Genomic DNA, 24,874 nt, shown 5'->3' on the forward strand with positions numbered 1-24,874 from the left:
TTGAAATAAAATCTGATCATCTCTCGAGGCAGTATCCCTAAAATTGACATTAAAAACAAACAAACAAACAAAAATACACAACAAAAGAGCAGCGTCTTTCATGCAGTCCCCATTTCCCACAAACGCAGGATGGATTTGGTTGTGGCAGCCAGGGGTCCACATCTTAATGCAAAAACTGTAAGTGGGCCCTGACCAGAACTAGCAGCTTTTGTCCTGAGGACGCAGAAGGGGACGCAGGCTCCAGGGCAGAGGTCTGGGCAGAACAAACCCCATTTATTTACCCCATTTTCCAACCACGCTCCCATCTCACGCTCAGTCTGGGTGACAGCTTTTAAGTGAGTTCCCGATTTCATTTACCTTTTCCTTTACAGGAAAGGGCAAATCAGGATGAGAATTTCCCTCCTGCTCAGAGTTAAGCCTCCTCTGAATTGCAAAGTGGTTATAAAACTTTGACTATTAATTTATTCCTAATTCAATAGTGTTCCCCAACTTGACACGTCAAATGAAGCAGCACTTGCCTGTTTGACCTGATGCCCCTCCAAAGCATCACTTCAAACGCAGCCATTTTCCAGCCCGGGGTTACAAAAAAACGCACCATTGAAGTGCTCGGGATCACTCGATTTTTAAATGCATTTTCCCCACTTGTAATGTCTTTGATCGTCAATTTGCAAAAGACCTCTCTTCAGCAAAACCTACTCTTTAGAAGGTTCCTTTTGCTGGTGATTTCTTCGTGCCGATACGTTATACTAATACATAAAAGCAATCCCACAGCAAGCCTGGCTTAGGAAGAGGTGCCCTGCCCCCCTACACAGTTCTGGAGGTTTAATTTCTCCTCGTGTGGGAGATAAAAAGCCAATTTTTAAAGTTTTTTTTTTTTTCTTTTTTTTTTTTTTCTCCTATGACACCACCAAAACCTCATCTCCCTTAAGCAATCGCTCTCCTTGCTGGGTATTTGCTGGGTATTTGCACCCTCTGCAGCAGGGCAGTTTGCTTCTCCAACCCAACGCTCACAAAGCAAGCAAACAGGTACCTGTACGCATTAAAACATGCAGTGATGTTAGTGGGCACAGGGGGATTTTGATGCCTTTAGCATCTCTGTCTCTTCATTAATATCCTTATGGACATGGAGGGAAGCAGCACGGGCATGTAGGGCTGTGGGAACACTTCTCAATATTTGGATACTCCCCTTGCTGGGTCTCTGCAGCTCTTCCTAAAGCTGGTGGGATTTTTTTGGGTGAAGAAGTGCGTCGTTTGGGCCAGACCCCACTCACATATACCCACTCCCAGGGGACAGCATAGAGGTGCCACCCAAACGGCACCCAGGCGCATGCACCCTGCCAGCCCCCATGTGCAGGGGGCTCTCAACAGCATCCTTCACTTGACACAGCAACCCTGGAGAAGCCAAAAATCCTCAAGGCACACCCCGAGACCACGTTATGACAAATACAAGCAGAGCTGGGGGGTCTCCAGCTGCCCCAAACCCATCATCTCACTGCGTTTCTGCGCTCAAAAAACTTCTCTGGCATCACCCAGCCCCGCAGCCCCCCCCAGCCCACCCACCTGCGAGATGTTGGACTGGGTCTTCTCGCTCTCGCCGTCCCCTTCTGTCTTGTCGGTGAGCAGCCCCTGCACCTGGTACTCCAGCACGTAGCTGTCGATGAAGCGCTCCAGCTCCTCGATCTCCTGCGAGCGGCTGCTCCCCGCCTCCGAGGAGGCCGACGCCACCGACGAGTTCTCCATCACTGCAGCTGGGACAGCGGGAACTGGGGGGGCCTGGGAAGGGGAAAGAATGGAAATTGAGTCTTCGGACAGCTGCTGAGCCGTGCCTGCCTCTCCCACGAGCACAGATGACCTTTTTTTCCTTAGCAAGCATTTTTCTCCCACCGTCTCCGAGGGACCCCTTGGCAGTACCGCACGGGGAGGTTCACGGTACAGCCTCCCAGAGCCACCACGTGCAGCAGGACACACAGACACCAGAATAACATACAGATGCCAGCAGGACACACGGATGCCAGCAGGACACACGGACACCAGCAGACCTGCTCCAGCACCCCAGCTCACCCTGCACGGTCATACTCCGAGGCTCAGCACGTCCACGAGCCCATCGTGTGGTCCTGCACCTAAGGGCCACGACAGCATTTTCCTATCCTCCTCACCACCAAAGCGGTCTGGCGAGGAGGTTTGGATGTGGAGGTGAGACAGCGACCACACCAGAACCTATTTTTACAGCCTCAGCTTGTTAAAAATGCATTAGAAAGAGGGAAAACATCCTGCAGAGCACCACAGTGCGCTCTGCACCAGCCGGCTGGCTGGCAGCCCCGTGTCCCCACAGGGACAGCATCGCCCCAGGGACGCTCTGCCTCCGCAGGGATGCTACTCTGTAGGGTGCACAGGGACCTCAGGGCTTGTGCCTGCCCCTGTGGCTGATGCCAGGGGACCAGCAGGTAGCCCAGCCAGGATGCAGGCCTTCAGAGAGGCAGCAGCACACATCGCCACGTGCTCTCCGTGCAGATCTTGAACGTGGATAGAGTCAAAATAGGAACAAAAGGAGGAAAAGGCTGTGCAAAATACAAAAAATGCAGGTGCCAAATTAAACCACCGGCTCTCAGGGCTTGGTTCAGCTGCCTAACCGTCCTGACAGCTGCCCATCCCTCTAGCTCCTGCTCCAGGAGCACAGCCCTCTCCTAAAAGCGCACGTGCAGGCTTCTGCTGGCACAGTAAGAAGCCATTACCCAAGGGCTCACGTTACAAACCCTACTGGGAGAGCAGGACAGTCTCGTTCAGGGCACAGATCACCAAGGAATTAGGAGCTGTGCTGCAAAACAAAATCAGAACCCCTCTCCAAAGCCAACACGTGAGAATGGATGCGCCCCTGCGTACTCGTATGCCTCTGCAGGAGGTACCAGGGACTGAGTTCAAGCCCTTTTACCTCCTCTGATCCACAGAGGAAATTGAAAATTTCAGCAGAAGATCCCGCAGCTGTCCCACAGCCAGTGAGTGAGTGGGGACGTAAGGAGCCCAGCAGCTGGCACCCAGACCGATTGAAGGACGTGCATCTGCTGAAGAGAAGCTGCTGAAACCCCAAACGTGGCATCACCAGTAAGGGCAGCTCGGAGGGCACTGACGTGGACACCACGTGTGCCTGCCCTGTGCATCCGTCCCAAAATACTGATCTCCTCTGCAAGCCTGCCAGCGCTGCTTTCAGACAACAGGCCACCTCCTTCACGATGTCAAAAAACACTGGATTTTGTGCATGCACGCTGCGTGGAGGACCAGCACGGCTACAGGATGAACCCGGGGAGGTCCCCCCCAGGCACTGACCCCGGTGGGAGCTGCAGGGGCTGCGAGGTGCAGCTGCAGGCTCCTCGTTAATCACACGGCAGCTCCGCACCCCCCATCCTCCAGGGAGCCTCGGCAAATTAAAAACGGAAGCAGCACGGGGAGGGCTGGCAATTAGTGGAGATCACTCACTACAGCTGCGAAATAAACATGACATCTCCTGTAATGGCAAACACGTCTCGCTCCCCCAAAACACCCCAGCCCCAGGAGCAGGCTCCGGGCATCCCGGCTGGCAGGCGGTCAAACGCCAGCAAGAGCCACAGGGGAGCACAGCCCCAATTTCCCCGACTCAAGAAGGCAGGTGGCCACGCTGAGGAACATCAAAGAAGGGCTGTCAAAATTAAGCATTTTGCACTTGACCCAAAAACCGGGGAACTTGCTGCACGACGGGGCCAGGAGGAGCCTGGCAGCGGGCTGTGCGCCACGAGCGCATCGATGCAGCCCTGCAGCAGCCAGAGGAGGGGATCCACACAAAGGGAGCCAACAGCCTCTTTTGGGAGTAGCATTTATTTATTTATTTTTTTGCATTTTGAACAAATGCAGAATTGCATCGACCAGCTGCCAGCTACTTCTTGTGCAACTGCAAAGCCGCGTGGTGTTTGCACATGGCTTTGAGCATCCGGGGAACAAACGCCTTCCCATTTCTGTGGCTGAATGCCATGCTCACACCTTAAAGAAACCACCAGGCTTTTGCACCTGGGATGGGAAGGGGTGTGTTTCCCCGTGAACCAAGCAGGATTTAGGGCCAGAGCCTTGCAGCAAGGCTCGTGCTCCTCCCTCCCTGCGGGTGGCGGGGTGAGGACACAGAGATTTCATCCCTCGCCCTCCCCTGCTCCAGGAACCGGTATTTACAGCCTGGTTGGAGAGGAGTGTAAAATTACCGAGCAAAATCTGAGTGAGTCACATGCCATCCGGAAGGGAAGAAGAAAAATCTGTTCCCAGCTCGTGCAATTTCCAGCTCCCGAACTCTTTCTCATCTGTCACTTCGGAACAATTGCGGCTTCATTTGGAAGCTGCCGAGAACGAGCAGTTCTGGCCTAAGGATTTCGTCTGCTCAAGGAATTATTCCCAAATGTGCCCAGACTGTCAAAAAGGCTCATTATGTAGATCAATATCACACATTAGCTCCCGAACAAAATCATGTGGCATGTTAAGAAGGCAAAAAAAAAATAGAAAAATTAAAAAAAAAAAAAAAAGAGCCCCAGAGAGCATGGAGCCTCGGCGGAGGGCATGCTTCTCACCCCTTAGCTAATTAGTGCCAATTATCAAGTGGAAAGCGCCAATTATTAAATAGGAAGTGCTGAAGACATTGTCTAGCCCTGAGCTGGAAGCACAGGTGACCACAGCACGTCCTGGAGGGCACGGCAGTGCCTGGAGGTGGCCGTGCACAGGGAAGGGGATGGGGGTCACCAGTTTGGAGAGGGGCTCAGCCAGCAGGGCCCAAGGGCAGTCTGTCCCCAAGGGCCACAGCAGCATGAGAGGGCTTTTTGCCTTTTTTTTGGGGTGATGCTGGAGGGCAAGGAGCTAAAGGAAGGTCTTACTGGGTCACTGCCCTGGGATGCTCCTCCATGTACCCAGCAGCGCTTTGCACATTTGTAACAGGAGAGACGGACGGAGAGGGAGCGGGTTTGGGCAAAGCCACCAAGTGCACCAAACAAGCCCAAATCTCATATTTGAGACATTGCCAGGTCTCTAGCAGAAATATCCAAAGATGAGTCATTTTCAGGACCTCCACCTCCCTAAAGGAAAGCAGAGCTCATCCATGGAAGTGCCCCGTATTTATGGTGATGAGTTACCCTCTACGCTGGGTTTAGGATCATTCTTGCACCCCAGAGCAGGTGTCCAGGCACTGGCAGCAAAGCAAGCTGGCCAGTCTCTCCCAGTTATCGTGTAACTGGCCTCCCCACTTCCACCAGAGATGCACCAGTACTCCCCAAAACATGCCCAGGTGAGGGCTGTTTGGCCGCCATCCTCAGGAAGCCTCTTCACGCAGGGCTTTTTTCTGCTGGCTTTACGGATTTCTGGGCTTTGCCAAATCCCAGCAAGTGCAAGATGAACATGTTGGGCAAAGCAAAACCACAATCACAGGTTCACAGAAGGGCTGCTGCTGGTTCCCACGAGCACACAAGCCATTCTGGAGCTCAGATGGAGCTTGTAGGACCCTCCTTGGGATGGGAGGCAGCTGGCTCAATCTGCTTGTGAGCTCCTTGGGGAGCAGCTGCCCCTTGGACTCCTGGTGGCACGGTGCCTGCTGCCCAGGATTCCCAACCCAGAGGTGTATCCTATATGGTAATTAACAGGGAACAACCTCAAATCCCTATTATGTCTTCCTGTCTCCCTGTCCTTTGTCAAAGCACAAAGGCCATAAGCTCTTGGGGTCTGCAAACTACCTTCCAAACCTTGGCCGCAAAGCCCAAGCCCTGCTCATTGTTACCACGAGGCAGGGAACCAGCAGCAGAAAGAGTCTATAGATGTGCAAACCCATTATTATGACCTAGCAGTGATTAATAATAATTATACATTACAATGAAGTTAATAGCTGTTATTTTAAAGAGTGATCTAAATGGGGTTCTTCCTTTAGCCCTCCGATTGCGCAGTTTTAGCCTTAATCAGCACGTAAGCTCAGCAAGAACGAGCATTTTTGGGGCATGTTGGCAGCTAAAGCTGCAGGATTTGGGCTGGGCAGCTTCTCCTGGGCAGCACAGCCCCCCATACAGCACTCTGGGGCTTGTCCCAGCAATGAGAAGGACTCGCAGCCACCAAACCCAGCAAGTGGCAACTGTGCTGCCCACCCCTCCAACCACTTGGCCACGGCTCTTCAGACATGGGATGAGAAACTCACATGAAGGCACCAAGCCTGAAAACCTGCATTTTTGTTACTTTTCCCCCAGCTAATCACCGAAAGAGTTCCCGTGCTGCTCCTCCAGTATGAAAATAGAGGGCAGGAGGCACAGCACCCAGCCTGGCACCTGCAGGACGCACGCTCTCTGGCTGACAATCTCCCAAAAATCCCAGGGCAGGCCAGCCAGCACGGCATCAAGTTGTTGTGAGACAGGCTCTGACAGCCTCCAGAGCTGCTCTGATGGATCGCTGGAAACCTTTTTGCCATGTGGGATCCATCACGCCGTGTTTTCCTAGGAACGGGAGCTGGATCCTATAAAAGGAAGCTGCGGCGCAAATTCCTCACGTACCAGCGCAGCCACCTCCCTCGCTGCCGAGAGCCCGCTGCAGCTGGGCTTCCAGGGTCCCCGTCACCTTTCTGGGTGGTTTTCACTTTGTTTTGGGAGCAATGCAAGCGTTAACCATGGCACCTCCTCTGCAGAAGGACCCTGCTGGCTGCGGCTCACAGCCACACAGCTCACATCTTGCTCCCTCGCCATGTACCCACCGTCTTGCCCAAGAAATTTCAGCAGCCTCCCCAAAACTGCAGCCAGCACAAGGGCAGTGTTTGGGAGGACTCAGGGCTCCACATTTGGGGTCCGAGCTCCTGCCAAGCACCACGACCCCGCTCTCTTCCCGCACCCTCCTTTCAGCCAGCTCCTGCGGCAGCAACGTTTTCTCTCCCCTAACCCGTCGGATTTCCAGCAACAAGTGATTAGCAGCGCGTCTGTCTGCAACGCTGAGAGCATCCTGGTGAAAGAAATGAGCAGTTCATCGCTGCTGCCAGGGGATAGCTTTGGCACGGGGCAAACCACGGGAGCAGCTCCTATGGGGCAGGGAGCAGGAACCAACGCAGCACTGACGCAGCACCACGTGCAGGGTTTGGGTTTGCTGGTTTGGGTTTGCTGCTCCCTGTCTGCTTCCTGGATGGCAAAAGCTAAAGCACAGCAACATAAACTATTGCATCTTGGACCCGACCCTTTTCTAATTAAGCTCCAAACACCTCGCATCGAGCGACCGCTGCTGGACCTAGCCTCGGGCTTCTCAGATGCTCGATGTACCCACGGCTGGCTGAGCATTTTATATATTTCATCCTCCTTCCAGGCTGGGGTCTGGTTTCTGCTACCTGGCGATGCAGAAAAGCCCGAGTGACAGCCCAGGCGCCCAGCAGCTGCCACATTTCCGTGCCACCGACGTGCCTGGCATGTCACGGAGCGAGCGGATGCCACGGCACATCACGATGGAGCCATCCCATTAAAATAAATGCAAATAAATGTAAGTGCCAGCCACGGGGCATCCCCAGCTGCGCCCTGGTGCCCTGCCTGGCAGCACTGTGGGGTAACCCACGGCCAGGATTTGGGTTTGGAAACACCCCAAAACGGCCTGGGATGCGGACAGGACTAGCTCACCTCGCCTGGTGTCTCTGCCTGCTGCAGGCAGGGTTACGCCGCTCTCATGGATGCTACCAAAAGCTGCTGACCCTGGTAAGAGTGAGCAAAAACCAGGAGACTGACGAGTGCAAAAGATCACAGAATCTGACCCCAAAGAGCTGTCTCGACGCCGTGATCCACGGAGGAAGGGTTTGTAAGGCACAGAAAGTGAGAAATCCCTCATTCTCACCCAGGCAGTGATTTGCCATGCAGCTTCACTGCCCTAAGACATCTGCGGTTAGGAGGTGAATTTTTTTTTCCCCCTGTTGAACAAAACCAAAACCTCCACACCTTCAGAAGCAAAAAGCCTTTTGTTATGTCAAGTCTGTGCACCAGGCGCTTTCCCAACAGATGCGCTTCCTTGCCTGGGGGGGAAGATGTTACCTTTGGCTTGTGATGGATGTTGTCAAGAAAAAGAAAGGGAAAACCAGCCCACAGGCAGTGCAGGCACCTCTGGGTTTGAGGAGGTGAGCAGAGGTGTGTTTATGGGGCATCTGAGGGGAACGTCAGTCCCACCCTGCAGTGGGATGCTCCACGGCACGGGGCAGGGCTGGCTGGGCATCGCTCTGGGTACGGCGTGATGGCACGGTGCGCTCCTGCACCTTGCTTTTATACAAAGGCAATGCATGGAAATAGGCTGGCACTTCTAGAAATGGAATTTCCAGCAGGTTATAAAAAATAAATAAATGATGACCCCTGAGTTGAGAACAGCCTGGGTTTTGTAATGTACATTGGTGGCTACTACAAGCTGTGACTGAAGTTGGATGTGATCTGTTTTCACATTCACTTGCTTCTACTGAAAGCTATTGAAAGAAGAGCCCACAGCACATCCTATTCTTGTTATTTTTCACCTTTCCACAGGAAAGGTCACCAGAAGAAGGGAAGAAACAGCAAAAATGAAGCTTTCACACGCACTGCTCTTTGGAGCTGCGCTGCCTCTCCCCCTGGAGCCGGACACCACACACCGTGCTCGTGCCAGCCAGCAGGGAAGGAGGCAGCACCATCACCATGAGGCTTTACTTTTGGAGAGCACAGAAAGGGAGGGCATCCTCCTTGCACGCAGGGACCAAACTCCTGGATCCCTGTGGTTTGTGAGCACGTTTCCACCCCCTGCTCACCCATCAGCACGTAGGGTCTTCTGCAAACAGCCGAAGGGAGACCATTATCAGGAAGCAAATCTTTTTCTTTTCAGGCGCTGAGGCAACATAATGGGCACTTGTGCTGTGAAAAGCCCCATAATCCTAAAAGACACATCCAGCCCGGGCTGAGATGTCAGCAGGCTGCAGTAATCCCTGCAGCAGGGCGCTGCGGAGGGCAGGGCTGGGGGCAGCAGCACCCCAGGGAGCGAGCTCCGTCTCCTAAAGCACTGGTTGCTTCTGGCAACCCCCAGATCTGAAGATGACACGAGCCAGGAGCTTGCAAAGAGAGGGGAAGGAATTAACCAACCCAACCAAAAAAAAAAAAGACCAACCAGGAGCAGCGTCTCCCACTTCCTACCTGCTTGTCTAACCTTCTGCTGGGGACAGGACACATGGCACGGTGTCTGACCCTCGTGTATTAGAGCACAGGTGTTGGACCAGGACCGAGCTGACTGCCAAATCTTTCCCTTCCCCGAGGCCGATGGTGTCCTCCTTAGCTGCTCCCAATTCCTGCCACGGTCTGGACGTGGTTGAGGCAGCAGGTTGCATCCAGAAAAGCGATCACATTTCAGAGACGGGACATTTATCCCAGCATTCGCGTTTCAGAGAAAGGAAAAGCAAGTAGCAAGCAGAGAAACTCCCCAGACAGGAATTTCAGTGTTTTACTGGCCAGCCACCAGCCTTGGTTTTGGGGCTGCAGGAGCATTTGCTTGTGCAATCGCTTCCAGGCTCACGCTCGGCGGAGCAGCCACCGTGTGTGTCCCCAAAAACCCTGCTCATCCTCATGGCACTGAAGGGTGAGTGAGGGGACAGGAGCGACGAGCAGCCTGCTGAATCCCCAGGTAACGAGGCTGCATTTACCTGGTGACATTTATCAATAGCCCAGGGGATCGCTGGGTTTGGTTGCTGAAAGGTGAAGGGAGCTCAGTGCGGGTAAGCCCCAGCGGACAGGGGAGGGACAGGGAGGTTTCACTGATGTGAAGCAGACGGAGATGACAAACAGGGTGAGCACATTTTGCTTGTCAACATCATTACGGCCACTAACTGGCCAGAAGCACGTCCCTACAAATACATCTCTGAGGCCGTTCCTTCATCGCCTGCAGTCCCTGCTCCTGGCAGGAGGCACCAGCAGCCCCCGCCGTCCCCACAGACCCTGCCATGCCACCCGCTGTCCCAGCCACCCTGTCACCAGATGTCCCCTTTCCTACAGAGCTCTGCTTCAGCCCCAAACCTCACTGTTCTCCCCAAAAACCATTATTTTGGTGTGCACGGGACGGGCTCAGCCACCCAACCGGGGTGATGTGCCACCGTAAGAAAGGTACCTCCAGGACAGCAGGAGAACAACCTGTTTGGGGTTGATTGAAGTGATGAATTTTGTTAAAAACTTGGATTTCAATTGTTAAAAGCTCGGATTTAACCAAGGACAGGCAGAGCTGTCACCCTGCCCAGGCACCCGCTCCGTGTTTGTTCGCTGCACAGCCGAGGTCAAGCCCGGCGGGACATGGGAGGCAGCTCGGATCGCCTCCAGGCAGACTTTGAGCAGAAAAAGGAGCATTTTGGGAAAGGCTGAGCAGCGTAATGGGGGTGGCACCTGGGATGGGTGCTGCCAGCCAGCCCTGCAGCTGCACACCGTGCCTGCCAGGAGAATGGTGCACGGCTGGAAGGCACCTCCCTGCCTCACCACGGAGAGCCCGGAGACAACCCCAACGGGCTGCCTTTTCCATACACACAGCCTGCTCAGGAATAATATCAAAAATAGTTATTCTGATAAACGTGCCTCACAATTCAACCAGGTACGCAGCTCCTTCAGGGCTGGGTGAGGACTGGAAGACCCAGGACCACCTGCAGACATCCACAACCTACAAGATCCACCTTCAGGAGAGCTGTGTCCACCCCGAGGAACCCCAAAAAGACCCAGCCATGCCCAGACCTGCTCCCCACACGGGACCTGCAGGTGACAGGACAGCCTGGGGACACCCACAAGGGGGTTTTATGCTGGATTTTGTCATTGCATGGTGCTCACAACAGGCCATGCCCACGTGAAGGTTCACCACGTCATCCTGAAGTCCACCGAGCCGCAGGTCCATCGGGTCCAGCAGCAGGGACGGACGGAGCTCGTGAGGGCTCTGTCAGCATCTCAAAGGTCCCTCCCGAGCCTCACTGCCCCGGCCAACCTCTGCTTACAGCCAGGGATTAACAGTGCTGGAGTTAATCGTAGCAAGAACGTGGGGGGAGGACCGTGACTGCAGCAGAGGGGAGAACCGTCTGCAGTTTCAGCAGAAACGCTGCGGCAGGAAGCCTGCTATTCGCGTACCTTGACCTCAGAGAGGCAAATAAAGAGCCCAAACTATTTGGCTTTCGCTAAAAAAAGAACAGAAGAAAAAAAGGTAAAGGGTAATTTGAGTGAAGAAGCTGTATTAACACCATCCAGGCAGACCCACGAGTGAAGCAGCTGAGCTTAACAGGAGAGCGGAGAAGGCACTTTTGGAATAAATTACACTGGCTGGGAAAACAAACCCTGCACCCAGGCCCAGGTTACTGCAGGCACTGGGAGCCTTCACCAGAAAAGCAGGAATGATGCTAACAGATAGCATGGGTGAAGCAGTGCCAGGCACACTGTATGGCACGAAAAACACGGGGAAAAACTTCAATTCCCATTGAGGTTTTCCATAGCCTGCTGCGCCAGGAAAGAGAGGTGAAACCTGGCACCGAGCAGCAGACCTTGACTTACCCTACCCAAGATGGCCAAGGAATGAGGACAGGACAGGGCAGGACCCCAAAACCAGCCGTGCTGCAGGGTTCAGCCTCCACAGCTCCTCTCCTCCAGCGTGGGACAAGGTTTTGCAGAAGCAAAAAAAGCTGAAGCCATCAGCCCAGCTTAACCCGTTCCCAGCAAGTCAGCACCTGGAAGCCACGCAGCCTCTGATGGTCACATTGCAATGATCAGACATAATTTAATGGCACAGAGCCAGAGAAGGGAAAAAAAAAAAAAACAAAACACCACCACCGCTTGCTTGCCAGCAACCCGGATTTGGCTTGGTGGCTTTTAAATAGTTTTGGTCAAGTCATTTCAGCCAGAGCGCTGGGAAGAAAATGTTGGAAGGAGTTCTTTCTTTCTGCAGGGTTTGGTATTTTTAAACAAAGGATTTCTGCTTTTGTTTCACAGTGATATACGCAAAGTTTCCACGGCTTTCCATTTAATGGTGTGAAAAAAAAAAAAAAAACATTTTGCTTTGGACTGGGTGAAGCATCTTCGACGTGACGTTATTTGGTTTCCTGCTTTAATGGAATCAAACAGCTCCATCCTGACTGACTGCAATTAAACCCCCCTGCTCCTCACAGCCTTCTTTGTTACCACGGTTTTACTATGGACTAAGAAACAGAAAAACAGCCACCACCACCTATTTTTTTCTATGGGCAGATGTTTAGGAGCACTCAGAACACCTGAGGTGCTTGGGGTACCCCTTGGGGTCCCACCAGCCCCCAGCACGCTGCGCAGGGGGCAGAGCAGTGCACCAGCACAGAAGATGTCATTCAGAGCATGTGGTAGCAGTTAGGAACTTGCAGGAACCTCAGGCATGCACCAAATATGTCATTTTTTTAAATAAGAGGGAAATGGGAACACCCACATTCCCCCTCAAAGGGCAGGAGAGCGCACAGACCTGGCTACGCGGCGTGGTGGCGATGCCGGGGACCCTCCTGGGCCAAATTTTTGGGGCTTTCTGCTCCCAGCAGTGTTTTTGGTTCAGCTTCTAAAAGCTCCGACAGGGGCTGCCCCACCCGACTAGAAAATATTTACCCTGCAGAGACTGCCAAACCTTGCACCAGATAACCCAGATGGCTGCGGAAACCCCAACACGGATAAAGCCCTGCTGATGCCTCCACGCTGCTCCTCCGACCCCTTTCACAGCAAAACAAGCCAAACTGGGTATCAAAGAGGACAACAGGGGTAAAAAAAAAAAAAAAAAATAAGTTTTCAGGACAACGGTGCTGACTTGCTGTTTTTCAGGCCCTCTGCTAACCTCTCCTGATCCCATCAGGTGCCTTAACACGGGAGCTTAGCGGTAAGCTCTGCCCCTGCAAGAGGCACCAGGTGATAAGTGGTTACTGCCTGCCAGGCAGCTGCTGCTGGGTGTCAGGCCTCACGGGGGAACACCCAGCTGCTCCAGTTTTCAGACATTTATGGGTGAAAAGAACTCACCCCAAGATGCAATGTTTTGTTTGTGTTTTTTTTTTTCCCTTATTTCTTGCAGGCTTCGTTTTGTTCATCCGTGCTGAAGCTGCTGTTAAAAAGACACAATTTTTACCCATAACGTGGGCAGAGAGAGGATTTCCATGATGAAGATGTATGGTTTGGGGCAGGGGGATGAGGACGGGGTTGTGGTGAAGAGCAGGAGCAGAGGCACACGAAGGCAGGGGGCTGCCTGGAAGGTTGGGCACGGGCAGCCCAGCGAGGTGCCGAGGTGCAGCTGAACCACAGCAGGACGGCCAGCAGGGCCAGGAAAGGCAATTCACGGGTACTTCACCGTGTCTGGCTGCAAATCTGATTCCCTGGCTTGCAGAGCTTGAGTGAATGAGCTGCGTTATTAAAAGAGAGATGAGAAATCAAAGCGCAGCTCGGAGGGACTGGGGAAGCCTCGTGAGAGCCAAGGAAACCTGCGCTAACTAGGGAAGAGCGAGATTATAATAATTAGGTCAGTTGGCGATAAGCTTTCTCAAATGCAGGCACGCACGCGAGCGCCGTGGTGTTTCTGGAGAGTGGCAGCATCCCTGGCTGGCCACGAAACCCAGAGAGAGGGCCAAGAGCACCACTGAAACCAGCAGCACAAAGCCTCTCCGGCAGCCGCTCGCCGTGTGCTCTGAGCATCAGCAGCTGCAGCACGAGAAACTGCTGGGATATAAGAGAATAAATCCTGTGCTGTGAGCGTGGCCAAACCAAACCAGCTCCAAGGAGGTCTTCCCCGAGTCCAGACTTCCAGGATGAGGCCACCTGGCCTTACCTCCAGCTTAATGAAAGCCAGGAGAAACTCCTTCCCAAGGGCAAGCAGCCTGGAAGCCCAGGCTGAGCTTTCGGAGAGGTAACGCAGGTCGATGTGACAACACATGGCAATTAACCATGGCAAGTGAAGGCTGCTGCTGCTGGAGGCAAGGAGCAGAGTGTGACTAATACACAGGGTTCACACTCACTTTTCCTCACACAAAGGGAGTTACAGGCCTTGCATTACCCATCTCTTCCTCCCAGGTCGGTCTGACATCGGCTCTGCCCACCCTGGCAGCCTCCAGGCACGGCGCAAGGAGCTGGAAGGGCTCCAGCCGCAGCCCCGCAGCAGGAATTTGGCTGAGCTCACAGCCAGATGTTTGACACCAGGGCAAGCAAACAGGATGGGGAGACCAAAGGGGAGGATGTGCTCGCTGTCCTGCCCCCTCCCCTCTCTTCCTCGCCATCTGCACCAAGCAAGAGCCATCACCTGCCTCCGACCCAGCCGTCCAACGCCACGGCACAGCCTCCAAACCCTGTAGGAAGCAAAAGCGTTCCTGCAGGAGCAGGCTCACAGCACTTCAGTTTGCTAAAAATACCCACGCTACGCCTAATGCCAGCACAGCAGGGTGGCATCAGCACAGGAGCACAGCAAAATGCTGTTCTCCTGAGTTTATACAGAGCAAAATTCAGAGCAGATGTTTGCACCGAGGTGTGGGGCACATGGGGCAGGAGCCTGGTTTTCAGCAGCCTCACCGAGCATCCCTTTGTGCTGATGTCCTGCTGCAAGGCTGCAGGCAGCACAGCCCGCCTGGGATGAGACACACAGCCCAAAGCCAGGAGATGTTGTTGTGAACAAAGCCCTGGTGTGCTCCAAGCTCTCTCCAGCACGCCAGAAAGCAGCAGCTTTCTCACGGTTTCTCACCTACCTCAAATCACTGCTTTTTCTGTTAAAATAACTGGCTGATCAAATGCGCCGCTTCCAAGCTGACGTTCCTCCTAATGTTTTAATCAATAGATGCAGGTGCTCAGAGGAGAGCTAAGGTGGCCTGAGCTCAGTCTGAGCACAGGGTGGACAAGGCTTGGGCTTCTCAGTCGGGTCACTGGCTGATGGGGAAGGCGAGAGGAGCTGGGAGCACGTGGTGGGTGTGTGAACTGCAATACAGTGGATAAAGGCAGAAAATTAAGTAAAAAGAAGGGAGAAAGCTTTAGTCAGAGGTTTATAAGCTGTGGAGAGGAAGGCTTTATGTGCTGGTGCCCCCATCATTCTCAGAGTTTGTGCTTATTTACTACAGGCAGTTTAATTACACGCTGACCACCACCCCAAAGAGCTTCCTCCCAAATGCCTCCATCCCATTACCAGCCTCCTTTCCGTGGGTATTTGGGGCTGGCACTGCCAGCAGAGCCTCCTCCTCCTGGCACACCGCTCCACGAAACCTGCCTCCTGCCAGGTTACCACCATGCCTCACCCCAAAACAGCCTCACCCCAAAACATCCGACTGAACTGGACGGGGCTGGTTCTGCGGGGATCCCAGCACGGATCAGATAAGCTCTGGGTGCTCGGCTATTTCCTCCTGGCTGCCTCAAAGTGGGGCACTCAGATTTACACCTCTGCTGCCAACAGACTGCACTGCCTGATTGCTCTGAGGACTCACCACCTGGTATTTTATTTATTTTTTTAATTTATTTTATAGTTTTTTTAGGAATTTGGGTTTAGTCCTGCAGTACCACCAAGATGTTAGATGTCCACTTGCACCAGTCTCACGATGTGAGGCCTCCACTTTTTGCACCCAAGGCCTTACCTTCCTTTTCTTCCCAGGCACCTGGTGCAACACGGTCCCATAAAGGCACATAAGATGCTTGGAGCCTGCTGAGGCATCACAACACAACAAAAAAGCTCAAAACTTGTGGTTGCCTGAGCAATGCTTGCTCACAGCACACGGGCTTCACTCAGCCTGCATGCAAGGAGTATCTGCACTGACTGATGCTCTGCCTGTGAAACCCTAAAATTACACTTGGAGTTCACCATTGTCAGAGCAGGACCAAACTCCACCACACACATACCAAGAGCAAGGATTGATTAGGAAGTGCTATTGCCATAAAATACCAAAAAAACAGTGACCAACCTCCAGCAACACACACACAAGACATCGCTCCAACCAGAGGCAGCCCAGGAGCTGACCATGGGCAAAGGCACGGGGCTGCTGTCCTGGTAACACCCCCAGCAAGGACCATATAAATTATTCCTCCTAAGAACACGGATTCCTACAGCCTTATAAAGCCAACAGATAATGGGCACGTGCCAGAATTTCCTAAGCAGGTCAAAACTGCTTCCTGAGTCTGAGTTTTGGGTTTTGGAGGGGGAGAGGAAGGGTTCTGGGTAGATTTTTTGTTGACTTTTTTTGTTGACTCCCCCCGTCTGCTTTTATAAAGAAGCAAAGGTGACTTTGCAGCCAGCTGTGCGGGCGTCCAGGCTAGGAGGACAATTAACCTGAAACTAAGGCACTTTTTTTTTTTTTTAATATAGTGCATGTCACGCCAAGCGCCTGGCATCACTCGGAGCGTAGATGATTTAGCGAGTCCCTCGCCGAGCAGCAGCACCTGAAAGCCCAGCGGAGAGCCAGCGACGATCCCTGCTCGGCGTTTAGCAGTCGGCTCAGCTCTGCCGTGAAAGGCATGCTGGCAGCAGCCCTCCACGGACCGAGCCCCACCGTCCTGCCGTCCATCCATCATCCTCGCAGAGCCCTCCCGTCAGCGCCCAGGAGACCAGGGCATCCTTCAGCCGTGCTGCCAGCACGACGGGAGTCACCTTCTCTCTCCTCTCCCTGCTGTATCCCCACTGTCAGATGTCATTGATTTTCCCCAGCAGGGCTAAACGAGACCCCAAAAGCTTGCTGGTTTACTGGGGGCTGCCTCTCCGCAGATCTCCGCGCTCACGGGTCCCCAGTTGTCGCCGCAGGGCTGGTGGTGTGTCCTGCTTGAGGAGTGTGGTGCTGCTCCCTGCCCGGCACGTGGGGCTCCTGTCGGCGGCTCGTCTGCCCCCGCCGTGCCTTTCCCCACCCAAATATCTGGCAGGGAAGTGGGCAGGCTCCTGCTGGATGAGGACGAAGCGCTCGTAACGCGAGGTGCGCACGGAGAGCCGGCGAGGGATGACTGTGCAAACAGGAGCAGAGGAAAGGCTGAGTCACTTCCTCCCCCAGAGCCCTAAATAGAGGCGAGCGTAAGGAAAACACTTCTCCGAGATACAAAAAAGGAACAGAATCCCCAGAAAAAAAAAAAAAAAAAAGAGTGCCAGTAGTGACGGCAGAAAGGGGAGAGGCCTCGGGTTGTGGCTGGCAGAGGAGCCGTCACCAGCAGGGCAGCGCATCCGCCCCGGCTCTGCTGGGAACGGGGTGCTCACAAATCACTGCTGGAAGCAGCTCCAAGCCCTACACACAGACAAGGTCACAGGCCCTCGGTGATGCCAGAAGGCCGTCAGCGTGGACCTCCACCTCATTGGGAAACGGCAGCGAGCCCAGCCAAGCTTTTTGGGACAGACTTTGTCCATTCCCCAGTCCGCAAACACCCTCCAGCAGCCTCTAGGCAGTAGCAGGCCACAAGCACTAACCAGTAAGCCCTGGGAGAGCAGCGTGGCCGCACGGGCAGTAAGAAAGGTTGGCAAATAGAAGGAAACCCAGGGCACAGCTCAACCCCTCTGGCACGGTGCTGTGAGGGGATGCTCCATCAGTTCCCAGCTGAACCTCTCCTGGAGGCACAGGCCCAGATCCTGCTGCTCGCTGGGTGATCCCCTCCCCAGGGCTGTGCACCCGTATTTACCTGAGCGGGTCTCCCCTTCCTCACCAGCACCACAAACAGGGCCGGGGAAGCGTGGCCAGATGCCTTCCTGCACCTCCAGTCCCACCAGGGACCCGAAACTTCTGCCCCACACAGCGCCGGTGGCAGCACCTCCCCGCCGCCTCCTCGGGTGCCAGGTGATGCAAGGAGAGATAACAAAGAAAACCCTACAGAATGTAAAGATTTGGGGCCATCCTCAAGGATATGGACTCTCTGGAGTGGATTTTTGTGTTATTGTTGGGTTTGGTGCCACGAGGTGCTCCCAGACCATCAGAGGCCATACCAAGGTGTCCTGACAGCGGGGACCAGGGATTGCTGACAGCTCCGGCCCCTTCTTCACCCTCCACATAAAAAACAGAGCTGGGGGCCAGCCTGAGCTGCCCAGAAGGAGACACAGGCACCAGGACAGAGGCGTCCAGGCAGACGTGAGGCTCAAAGCACACCCCGTGGGGCAGCAGGGCTTACAGAGCCATCAACAAACCGAGCCCCAGCACCACTGCTCCTGCAGTGCGGGATTGCCGCCGTCCCTGGCAGCACCCACACAGCCAGCTCCTTCCTTTTGTTCAGTTTGCATTATTTGCCTAACGAAAGGCTTGCAGGGCACTGCCTGAGGCACTCCTGAAAGCCAGCATCCCACCAAGCCCCGGCTCAGCCCCAGAGTTTTGGGGCACCCAGGAAAACACAGACACTCACAGGCAGCCCAGTTTCATACCGATTCGTGACCCACGCTGCCTGCACCATGCACACCCAGACCTTTCCCTCTGCCCCATCACCCCGAGCCCCCTCTGGGACCTTCTGTCCCCCATCCCCACTGGAAGCAGCACGTATTTGGGTTGGCTGCAGCAACACCAACCCCAAATCCCCTGTAGGAATAAGCGAGCAAACCGACCCACCTGCACCCAGACAGGATTTGAGCTCACGGCTGCTGCAGCCTCTCCTTGTGGTCAGGAAGAAATTTGGATTTCCCTCTTCCACCCTCTTCCTTAAAGCATGGAGGACCTTATCTGTGAGACCTGTGCTCCTCCGTCCGATCTGGCTGGAATTAATCCCTGGGTTAAAAAGTTTCCGCAGGAATAACGAGCGACGGCCCGGCCGGCTGCACAGACCTCATCGCAGTCAACAAAACGATGAAAGCAAAAAGCACGGGAACGGGAGCCTGGATTTGAAGTGGCTGCTGCCACTTGGTAAATCAAATCTCTCACCCCATCTAACGCAAATTTGAGTCTGAAAAAGCCACGTCAGTGTCCTCCTTCAGCCGGTTCCTAGAAAGATGCTGCGTGCTCCGCCGGCGCTCCGACAGCAGGGAGGGAGGGCAAGCAGCACCCTGGGGTTTTAATAAAGTCCTGCACTATTGGTCTGCTGCAGGATTTATGGTTCAATTAAACGGATAGCTCGGCCAGGCTACCATCCCGCTGCCCGACACGGCACACGCTCCAACCCTCCCCAACCCTCCGGTGGCCAGCTGGCCGGTATCCCCCCAAAAAACACTCGTCCGGGTGCAGGATCAACCCCGTCCCCGTGAGTGCCGGGTGCTCGCAGGCAGTAGGATGGAGACGGGTCAGCGACCTCGGCATTAAAAGCCCCCGCTGGCGGCCCCTTCCCACGGCAGCAGGGCGGTGTGAGAGAGAACAAAGCCACCAGCACGGCTGCGGCACCGCCATGCCGCCGGGGGGACCGGCCCCAAACCCAAAACCATTCCCATCCCCGAGGCTCAGCGGGGAGGGATGCTGTGCTGCGGGGAGCCGGGCACGGCTGCTGAATGAGTGGGGGGAGGAAAGGGAAGGAGGGGACCCCCCCCACAGCGTTCTCACGGCCCCCAAAATCCTTTGTCTGCTTCCCCGCCTGCCAGCCAGGCGCTGCGCGTACGTGCCGGCGTCCTGCCCACCGCGGACGCTGCCGGGAGCAGCCGCAGAGGCAGGGAAACACGAGCAGAGCAGCACAGGGACGACCGGAGCAGGGCTGCGGGGAAGGGATGGAGGGATGGTGAGCTGGCTGCTGGCAAGCAGAGCTTTCCAGAAGCCTGAGGATGATTTTAGGGCTGCCCCCGGGATCGGAGCTGGTCTGGGCGAAGGGGAGCACACCACGCGGGTTCCTGCGGCGGCTGCTCCTGCTTGACCCTGAGCGTGACCCCAAGGACCTGGCAGCCCAAATTCTGCTCACAGGGACGGGGTTTGTCCCCAGCCCTGAGCCCATAAGCAGGCAGGGCTGTCGGAGTGCGTGTTTACGGCGTTAGCAGCTCCGGTGAGTCATGTGCGAGCCGCACGTGCCGCCGCCGCTTCCTCTCCCGGTCGCAGATCAAATGAAGCCAGGAGGATTGCACTGAGGGGAGAACAACGGCAGGAAAACGGCCCTCAAGGATCTCAGCTCTGCCTGCAGGACCAGACCTTTAAATGAATCCGCTCCTGGGCTCAAGCACATTAACCACTCCTTTATCTTCCAGCCAAAAATATACAGGAGACCCTCTCTGCCAAGCGTGCACAACCAACTATTCACACCCAACTCAACAGCCCCCCGAAAACTGCATCTAATTAATTTGCTAGCTTGCAACAATGAAGTGGAGGGGAAATAAAAGCACCAGGAGCCTCCTCCAGCACAGCTGTGAAGCCTCCAGCTGCAGAAGTGCTTGCTGCAAGTTTCAGCCCAGCTTCCCCAGCCAGCGAGCTGCAATCTGAGATGTCTCCAGGCCAATCCACATTTCTCAGGGCGCCCCGCAGCTCCCGCGGGTTTTCACCCCAGCTCCAAGGTGAGCAGGCTCTAAGCACCAAACATTTCCCATTATTAGCCTCCAGCTGACAAATGCAGCCCCGCCACAACAGTTCCTGCTTTCTCTTCCCCTCCTGCACAAACACCAGAGGTGGTATTTGGGACAGCGAGGTGGGTACGGTGATCGAGTCCCCGTCCAGCTGCAGGGGGACACCATGCTGCCCTCCTGCTCTGGATCCTGTGCAGACCCCAGCCCAGCCACTCACCTCCATACTGACAGCCCAGCTACACCAAGCGGTCCTTTGCAGCTCCTCCAGCACTTCCCAAGTTCAAAAGCAGTGTGTTTTTGGTATTAGTTAGCAGGTATGGCATGCCCAGCTAGCAGCTCCCCCGTGGCAGGCTGGGGAAACCCGCGGCAGACGTGTGTCTGCTGCTGCGGTGTGGGGAAGGCAGCAAAGCCTCAGCATAGGCTGTGCTAACCCGTCCAGGGGAGCTGGGCCACTCCAGAAGGAAGAGGAAGGCTTTTCCCTTCTCCTTTTTTGCATGAAGGCCAATTAAAATAGTTGGGCACCGGGGCGAATCCTCAGCGAAGCAGGGCACGAGGGGCGGGGAGCATCGCCCGGCCACCCCCTGTCCCCGGCACGTCCCTCGGCGTCCTGCCACCACACCAACAGCATCCGACGGCTGGCAGGAGCAGCCCACGGCCGCAGGGCTGGACAGGGCAGGACGAGAGCAGGACGCTCTCCATTAATTGCATTTAATTGCAGCACGCTGTTAAAGGCTCCCGCGGCAGGCTGCTCGCCCACGGGTGAGGCAGGATTTGGTCCCGCGGAGGTGGCAGTGTTGTTGTGTCACCACCGCTTCTCCTGCCACAGGACAACACTATTTATTTATTTATTTATTTATTTATTTATTTATTTTTGTGAGTGTGTTTTCTTTCTTTTCTTTTTTTTTTTTTTTATTCTTATTCTCTTGCCATGACTGCTACGTGCTTGGGGAAAGAGGTGGCTGCGGGCTGTCTGGTAGGAGCAAGGAGATGGAAATGATGGCTTTCCAGAAGCAAAAGACTATTCCTCGTCCACCGTGGTCTCTAAAGACTCCAAGGTCCACAAACTGCCTCAAAGGAGGCCCCAAAAACTAGACTAGAAAAGCAAAGACCTCTCACATCCATTCCAGAGACACCATCCCCATTACCAGCCACCTTTTTGGGATCCCTCAGTTGGAGCAGACCAACAGTGGCTGTGCAGGACCAGCAAGGCCAGACCAAAATTGGGACAGCCCCAGGCAGACAGGGAAGAAAAAACCTCTCTTTCCAGCCTGGAAGCTGGCACTTAGATGCTCAGGAGCTTTAAGAACACCCAACGGCATCCCCGTTCCAGTCTGAACTGACCAGGACATGTACTTACTTCTCTTACCGTCATTAGCACGGCACCCATGTTACAAATGGCTATAGACGTAAATATATATAATTTATATAAAATATAAATAAAACAGCCACTCTCAGAAATGAGCAGGAGATTACTGGCTGGCTACGCTAGCCCTTCACTGCTGATGACTCAGTAAAGCACTAATTGCACTCGGGTAGCAGAACCGTACCTTCCCCAAGGAGTTTCACAAGGACGTCCCCAAGCTCGGGGCAAGCAGTGTCCATAAAAACTTGGACACCCCACAGATCTTCCAGACAGAGCAGCTGTCCTTTAACCAGCCTGAAGGAGAGCCACCCCAAACCCACCGTTAACTCTGAAACTTCACAATGCTGTGGTGCTCTGCGAGCAGTACTCACTGCCCTGCTCTGTTTTAGGGGAAACGATCCCACAATGTGCCCAAAACAGCTCCTGAAGCACAGGATCTGCTGGCCCCAGCTTTCCCAGAAGCTGCGGGCCCTGCTGTAGGGTGAGGTGCAGCTGCCCACAGAGAGGCAGGACCTCACCGAAGGGGGACGTTTCCCTGCTGGGCTCGTGATCTGTCACAGCTCTCAGGAACCCTCCGCAGACGATTCCCAGCCGAGTTGTGTGCGAGGCTGACTCAGCTACAGGAGCAAGCATGTGAGAGCAAGCCGAACGCCTCAGACAGCTCACTCCTCGCACAGATCCCTCTGCAGAGGCAGGGCTGGTGCTCGGTTCATCCCCACCGTGATCCCTCCAGCCTCCTGCTGCCCCCTCAGCTGGGGAGCCCCCGGGTGCTGCTCACCTGGAACTCACCGTTTACCCCATCGTCATCGCCTGCAGCATCCAACCACTGCTCCTCTGCTTCCCTTTAAGAGATTTTATAAGTGATTTTAAAATGTTTCCTCGGAGCCGGACGATGTTGTTAGTCCCACAGTACTCTAGCTGTGACACAGTCAGTTCTCAGTGCAGGCTCCGCAGAAGGAAGGCCCAGAGCTCAGAGGGAAAGGGCTTTAAATACAAACACAGCCCAAGATGCCCAAAACAGAAAACACGCGCATCCCTGCCAAAGAAAACACACTTAACAAGGGAAAAACACAGGCTACAAATTTTGTTCCGGGCTTGAGGGAATAAAACCCAGTGCAAGGCTTTGCTTTTGGACCTCGGGATCAGAGGAGCGCAGAACAAAGCCTTTACGGTCGTTACAAGGAAAAGGAGCGTGACCCTACACCACACCGTGTTATTTTTCCATGCGGTGGGGACAAAGTGTGAACATTTGCATGCCAGGGTCACAGAAACCGTAAGCAGGGCGCGATGCTTCCCTGCTCCAACACGCGTGGCATCCCCTGCTGCGCCGCCAGCAGCTGGATGCTCCGATGGCCCCACCATCAGCAAACCTTCCTAGATTTGTGGGTGGGAGGCGCATTAAGCCACCAGAAGAAGAGCCTGGAAGCTCAGCACCTTGCATCTCCTCCTGTACCTTTTGTTGCTGCCAACGAGGCCGGCTTGCACTATAGTGGTCCCGGTGCTGGCTGTGACGCCCATCAGCAGTCTGCACCCATACGAGAGATGCAGGAGGAGCAGCACATGGGATCAAACGCAGCACAGACGGACAAACAACCCATTTCAGAGCAGAAACCTCTTCCTCAGGAAGGTCCCTGCCGCTTTGCGCCCCGATGAAGCCATCCAAGGGACAGCTGCACGTGCAAAGCCGCCCGCGGGCGCAGGAGCTCAGCCCCAGATTTGCACCATGCCAGGGCTGGGGACACCCACGGCTTGCCCTCACATTGGATTACACACCAGGAGCCAGAATCACCACCCGATGTGTCTCCCTGGGCTTGGGGCAAGCCGGGGTGCTCGAGGGGCTGCACCCCTCCTCCTGGCAGCCACGCGTGCGTCCCCCCGGGATGGGATGCACGCCTCTCAGCCTCGTTTTCCAGAAAAACCAACCACAGGCGCTAATTTTTGAGGTGCTGGGACCCCAATCCTTGCTTGTAGGTTCTCAAGCAAGAAAAGCTCCAGCGTGTGTGCTCTCAGGCGGCGGGCACGGACCCCAATATGGGGCTGGGGGGCACGCACACCCCCACCAGCACGTGTCACCCCGATGCCACCAAGGCCAGGCACGGCACCACCGGGCCCAGAGGGCAGCTTTGGGGCCAGACCCTCGTCCTGCTGTGGGTGCCACCACCACCACCCACCCACCCACCCAGGACTGGGTGTCGGGGTGCATGGGGTGACACGGCGGGGACACAGTGCCATTGTGGGGGGGGGGCACACACACACCCAGGAGGCCTTCCCAAGCAGCACGCAGCCCCAAACCCATCCCACAGACACCAATCTCATCAAGAACCACAGCACCCCACACACCCCACACCCCACAACCACACCCGAGGCTTGCGCTGGGGACCCCCGGGGGACCGTGACCCCTTCCCCGACGGCCCCGCGGGTGGCAGCGGGGCACCCCCTGGGGGTCCCCCCCCCAAAGCCTCCAGCACCCAAATCTCCCCCGGGGCCTTACCGTGGGCTCTGCGGAGGGGGCAGGGGGAGCCGCCCGGCTGGGGGCCGGCTCGCTTGGGCTCGGCTCGGCTCCGGCTCGGCTCCGGATCGGCTCCGGGAGGCGGCCGGGCCCCGCCGCCCGCCCCTCGGCTCGCCCCGCCCGGCTCGGCTCGGCCCCGCTGCCCTGCCGGGAGTTGTAGTCCGGGAGGCGAGAGCAGGGCCACAAAGCGCGGCCTTGCTGCGATTTGGGCATTAAATGGAATAAAAAAGTACCCCCCACACCCCCTATAATAAAGCTGTGTTGTGTATATTTTATTTTATTATTTTTTTTTGGATGGGTGGTTGCCGTGGCAACCTGCTCAAAGTGAGGAGCGCGGTGGTGGTTCTGGGTTTGGTGCCTTTTTGGCCCAAAAAATAAAAAAAAAAAAAAAAGAGCCACGTGGAATTGCGTGGTTTTATCCCTGGACCTCCTGCGGTTTAATTATTAAGCCGGCAGCGTGGGAGATGGGGTGGGGAGAGGGAAGGCCCGCTCTGACCTGCTGCTAATGAGCGTGTCTTGAAATGGGGATTGGGGTGTTAAATCTGGACCCCATAACAGCTCGTCTCACCTCGTTATTGGGAACGGGTCGCCCTCATTTGGGAACGCGGCCCATAGCAGGGACACTGTCCCTGTGCATGTGCTGATGTGTG

At 55.1% G+C, this 24,874-nt stretch overlaps 1 protein-coding gene across 7 annotated transcripts in view; it reads right to left on the reverse strand.

Moving 5' to 3' along the window:
- The window catches only part of CTIF (cap binding complex dependent translation initiation factor), a 120,532-nt gene extending 96,196 nt beyond the window's left edge, over window positions 1-24,336 (reverse strand). For 4 of the 7 annotated variants that reach the window (XM_072031636.1, XM_072031635.1, XM_072031633.1 and 1 more), the window contains exons 1-2: window positions 24,207-24,336; window positions 1,561-1,773 (exon numbers count right to left, since the gene is read on the reverse strand). In XM_072031636.1, the coding sequence (XP_071887737.1) occupies window positions 1,561-1,740 (180 nt within the window). In that variant the 5' untranslated portion in view covers window positions 1,741-1,773; window positions 24,207-24,336. Of the gene's footprint in view, window positions 1-1,560; window positions 1,774-18,493; window positions 19,043-24,206 lie in introns of those variants that run through there. The other 3 variants (XM_038169919.2, XM_038169918.2, XM_038169922.2) reach the window with 2 other exon arrangements.
- Between the last annotated feature and the right edge of the window lie 538 nt (window positions 24,337-24,874).

Source organism: Anas platyrhynchos, chromosome Z (genome assembly GCF_047663525.1).
Source record: "Anas platyrhynchos isolate ZD024472 breed Pekin duck chromosome Z, IASCAAS_PekinDuck_T2T, whole genome shotgun sequence".
Lineage (NCBI taxonomy): Eukaryota > Metazoa > Chordata > Aves > Anseriformes > Anatidae > Anas > Anas platyrhynchos.